The sequence below is a fragment of the Ursus americanus genome, chromosome 5, assembly GCF_024610735.1.
Source record: "Ursus americanus isolate L20-20 chromosome 5, mUrsAme1.1.p, whole genome shotgun sequence".
NCBI lineage: Eukaryota > Metazoa > Chordata > Mammalia > Carnivora > Ursidae > Ursus > Ursus americanus.
The window spans coordinates 82515385-82520686 of NC_142131.1; the positions used below are offsets into that span (position 1 = coordinate 82515385).

At 35.3% G+C, this 5302-nt stretch overlaps 1 protein-coding gene across 1 annotated transcript; it reads left to right on the forward strand.

Annotated features, from left to right (window-relative positions):
• The first annotated feature begins 2852 nt into the window (after positions 1-2852).
• LOC123780151 (olfactory receptor 2A12-like) lies at positions 2853-3806 on the forward strand. Its single transcript, XM_045778936.2, has one exon. The coding sequence runs from the start codon at positions 2853-2855 to the stop codon at positions 3804-3806; it is 954 nt and encodes a 317-aa protein (XP_045634892.2).
• The last annotated feature ends 1496 nt before the right edge of the window (positions 3807-5302 follow it).

Genomic DNA, 5302 nt, shown 5'->3' on the forward strand with positions numbered 1-5302 from the left:
ACCACAAGATGGTATAAACTGTAAGTTGGGAGAGTTAGTTATATACTAAAGAAAATTGGAAATGTATCACAAATAACAAAACTTAAGGTTTTATTGAATGGAAGGAATTTAGATGCATAAGACACAAAAAAGTGCATAGGTGAAAAAATAATTTGGACAATTTTATATCAGTAGAAATAAATATGTTGCTTATTTTGCTTTTAAATTGATCTTTTTGATCTTCAGCACGGTCCACTGGTTCTGCAATTTGTTACCAGTTTATTTGCAAAAAAATTATAATTTGTAGGTATCTTATGTTTTTAGAAATGGACATTGTGGTTCACCATATATACTAAGTTGGGAAAGTTCAATTTGGGCAAAAAGGACTAATGGCTCATTTAGTCCATGGTCCATGTTATGACCACACATCATGGCTGTTCTACCAATAGAATTAAAGGTTTTGGCTTTCATATTTATTTCTGTGTATCAATCGATTTACAAATTCTGCTGAGAATCCTGTTATAAAAAGATGTTTTGATTATGTATGAAGAGACAATATGAGTCTTCATATGATAACCAAGGGGTCTTGCATTCTGTGAGCTTTGTGCTTGTTGATGAACTGTCCATCTTCTTGATCTAGTTAGTGTCTTCTCACTCAAACATTTTACCTGCATGGACGTTTATGTATTTCTCATTGACGAATACCAAATATCTACTAATTTTTACCTCAGTTTCCTAAAGTTTATCCAGCACTGCGTCTATATCCTGCTTACAAACACCAATGCATCCCATTATTTGAAATATGGTCAAGAAACTAAATTTATAGAGTAAATATAGGTTGCAATCCAGCTCATGAAAGTAGTTTGCAAAATATTAGTTTTCTTTCATATATTATAGATAAAGAGAGAGAATTCAAAGTGACATATACATGTACACTGGGATTGAAAAGTTGACTTTTCCTCATTTGAGCAGCACCTAATTGTGTTTTTTTCTCTCCCTTTCTCACCCTTCCCTGCACCCAGCACATATCCTTAAAGCTAACAAGTTTCCCTAGGGATTGGGAACTTAATTTTTTGTTGACATCTTCAAATACAGAGATGTGTTAAATGCTCTGAACTCTATATAATACACAAGGAGTTGCACTTATTTCTACACCATCTTACCCCAACCTCCTACTGCACCTCAGAGAAGGAAGCAGCCAGCAAAAGTGGTTCGAATGTGAGGCAAAGAAAATGGAGCCCAGTTATCATTGACTCCAGTGAGAGCCAGGGCACATTCCTCTCTTCAATGAAGTTTGTGGAGAGAAAGGTGAAATCAGGATATTAAGACAATCCTGAATCATTAAATATAGGTGAATTGGACTAATTAAGAAATAGATCTTAGTGGATTTTTAAATTAATTCTCCTTGAAGGCTCAAGTTATTATCTTTATGAAATGTCTTTAACTAGATGTCAGGACAGACTCCAATCTCCAAATGGTAATTTTCTTCCTAGATTTTGGACAAGTTTACCTGATTTTTCTTCCTTTTGTAAAGGTGTGATGACATTTTTTTTTAATAGAAAAACACTTTTATTATATAATGACCTTGGAAAAATATTGTAGCTTGATATTATGCTTATTTTTAACTGGGCTTTTTGCACAGCATTTTCATAATCCTGAGGAAGGGATGAAAGCTATATGATATTGCCATTTCTAGAAATGTCATCTCTTGTATTTTTTGAATGAGTGCCTATGAGTGCTAAGAGTGATATGTCAGAAGACTCAATAGTGATGATGTAGTTATTTTGCTGTGATCCTCTGTGTTAATCAAAGCTACGAACCCAAAACCCATCCCAGAAGGTCATTGCATAATTCAGATAAAATAATTCCAATAAAAAAATTATAACGTTGTCCAAAATAAAAAATACAACTATTAGATATGCTACTATGCCATTAGAACTGTCCTTATTAGATGCCAAGATGAAATGGCTTCCCAAGAACGAATTTATCTTATTATACCAAGAATACTTATCAGGTTATAAATTTCCACATTCAAAAGACACAATTTGGAGGAAACAAGGGGAATACATGAAAACACAGTGGGTATTGGGTGTGTGCTGGTGTAGAACCTGGTCCATATTTATACAACTCTGAGAAGAGGGAAGAATGAAATTGTTAAAGAAAAAAGAATACTTTTTTTACACATTTTTTGGAAGAGACTGGAGAGTCCATTATCTGACACAGAAAGTTTTTATTCCTGCCTGAGATTCAGTGCTTTAAAAATGTAAACTGGTGAAGATTAAGATAAATGGAAGAGCTTATTCCTCATGTCTATATCTGTGACTTGGTTTTGGAGATTGGATCATGAATAAGTCTAAACTAATATATACCTATATTTTTCTCTAAATTTCAAAGCTACACACCATATCCCTATAAATGAACAAATGTATGCATTCAAATGAGCCTCTCACTTCTAAATGGAAAGATGAACAGTGGTAAATATGTGGATTATACTAAGATCATCAGATTTATTTTAGTTCTACATCCATGTCTGCCACATATTGATATTGCAAATTGAACAGATATGTGCATATGTACATTTGTATGTGTTTATGGCTATTCTGGAATTAAAATTAGAATTTGCTTTACTCTGATATAACAATCAAATGGAAATTTGTTTTATTCTAGTACCTGTGATTATGTTTTTCAAATTTCAGTTAAAGGGAATATTTTTTTTAAAGGAAAATTTGGTCAGGAAGTTACTGAATATAATCTCCTCAATAACGTTTTAATGTTAAAGAAATAGAGTTTCTTTGATATTTGACGATGATTCTATGTCCATAAGGAACATTTTTTCTTCTGCTTATATCATTAGCTTATCACTGGAAGCCAAAATGGCTCAGGAAAATTCCAGCACCATCACCGAGTTGCTCCTTGTTGGATTTTCCAATCATCCCCAGGCTGAGATCCCCCTCTTCTTCCTCTTCTCTGGGGTCTACCTGGTCAATCTCTTTGGAAACACAGCTGTCATTGTCTTGGTGGTAATTGATTCCTGCCTCAAGACACCCATGTATTTTTTCCTCTGCCACTTGGCCTTTCTCAACATATTTTACACCACAGCTGTGGTCCCCAAGATGCTCTTCAACCTCCTTGCTTCTAAGAAAGTTATCTCTTATGAACTCTGCATTGCCCAGACCTACATCTCCCTGTTAATGGGAGCAGCTGAGTGCATTATATTGGCAATCATGGCTTTGGACCGTTATGTGGCCATTTGTTACCCTCTACGATACCTGCTCATCATGAACTGGTCTGTGTGTGTGCAGCTTTCTGTGGGGGCATGGACCATCAGCTTCTTTGCCTCAGTGGTGCCCCTCTACTTCACCATGCTTCCCTTATGTAGCCCTTACACTGTTGACCATATTTTTTGTGAAGTACCTGTTCTTCTTCATATGGTCTGTGCTGATACATCCCTACAGGAGACAATGATGGTGATAGGTGCATCTGGGACCGTCTTGCTCCCCTTCCTCCTTATTACTCTATCTTACCTTTGCATACTGGTGGCTGTGATGAGGATGTACTCAGCAGAGGATAGGAAAAAGGCATTCTCTGTCTGTAGCTCTCACCTGACTGTGGTGACCATTTATTATGGGACAGGTATTTTCATGTACATGAGGCCCAAATCTCTATATTCAGCCGAGGGTGATAAACCAATCTCCTTATTCTATGCTGTCATCAATCCTGCTTTGAACCCACTAATCTATAGCCTGAGGAATAAGGAGGTGACTGGAGCCTTGAAGAGACTTTTAGAGAGATGGAGAGTTTCCCAAAATCAAAAGATACTCCCTTAAAATGTTAGTAAAGAGAATTTGCATTTACACACTTTAATCCTAATGACATATTACCTAAAAATACATGTAACTGTATGTCAAAAGTATTGAAAATATATCAGGTTATTTTTCTCTGACAGCACTGTATCCTTTTCATGACTAGTGTTAGGAGATTATACTATTTTATTGAATATGTCTGCATATTAGTAAATTAATCCTAACACTGGGAAAGGTACACTTAATAAAGAAAGTGGCATTGAGATTTCAGGTCAGTTTTCTGACTCCATAATGTCACATGCCTCATTTAATTGTTCTCCCCTACAATATTGATGTCTTATTCTTTTTTCTTTATTAATCAAGTGTCATAGCATCCTTCTTGATTACACTGTATTCCATCCATATGTACTTGAAACATCAATTTCAGGCTGGGAGTGAATCTATAGCATAGTAAATATAATAAAACTAAACAAATAATGAAACTTATGGGGAAAAGCCTTCAATGGTTCTCATCAGACTATTTCTCAAATATTGTGAAATATGATTCAGCTTTTCCTCTCTAAATTGATCAATGTTATCATAAAACAGTGTTTTCAAAATGTCACTGCATCCCTTCAAACTTGTGCTTTTACTCAACTAATGCTTTTCTCAGACAGTGTTTTATATCTGTACTGCAAAGCTCAACTCAGTTTTCACCTTTTTCCCAGAAATATTTCCCTAAAAAACAACTTCTCTCACCTTACTGTGAATTCTCCTTTCTTTGACTGAGGACTTTAAACCACAGCTTGTTTCATTGCATGTTTTATTTTGTTAAATTCCCACATTTTTCAACAACCATGAAATGATCCATTTGGGCTACAAAGGAAACATTCACTCTTCCCAGAAACCTCATAATCTAATGCAAGAGAAAGTACATGCTGACTTTTAACTGCACTAGAGGGGAAGAAAACTCTACAGCACACTGTAGAGACTTGAAGAAAGTCTTCTTTTTAAAAGTTGGTTAACCTGAGTCATGAAGAATGATAATTCATCAAAAGCACATGTCAAAAGAGAAATTTCAAGTGGAAGTGCAGAATGGAAAAAACAAAAACAAAGCAACAACAACAACAACAAAAAACACCAAATATTAAATGTTAATAATTCCCTGTGGCTTGGATGGATTTCACACTACCCTCAAGGAATATATGCATTTTATTTGGGCTGATACTAAATAGAAGAAAGTTGTCGTCGTCGTCGTCTTCTTCTTCTTCTTCTTCTTCTTCTTCTTCTTCTTCTTCTTCTTCTTCTTCTTCTTCTTCCTCTTCTTCCTCTTCTTCCTCTTCTTCTCCTTCTTCTCCTTCTTCTCCTTCTTCTCCTTCTTCTCCTTCTTCTCCTTCTTCTCCTTCTTCTCCTTCTTCTCCTTCTTCTTCTTCTTCTCTTCTTCTTCTTCTTCTTCTTCTTCTTCTTCTTCTTCTTCTTCTTCTTCTTCTTCTTCTTCTTCTTCTTCTTCTTCTTCTTCTTCTTCTTCCTTTTTAACTCTC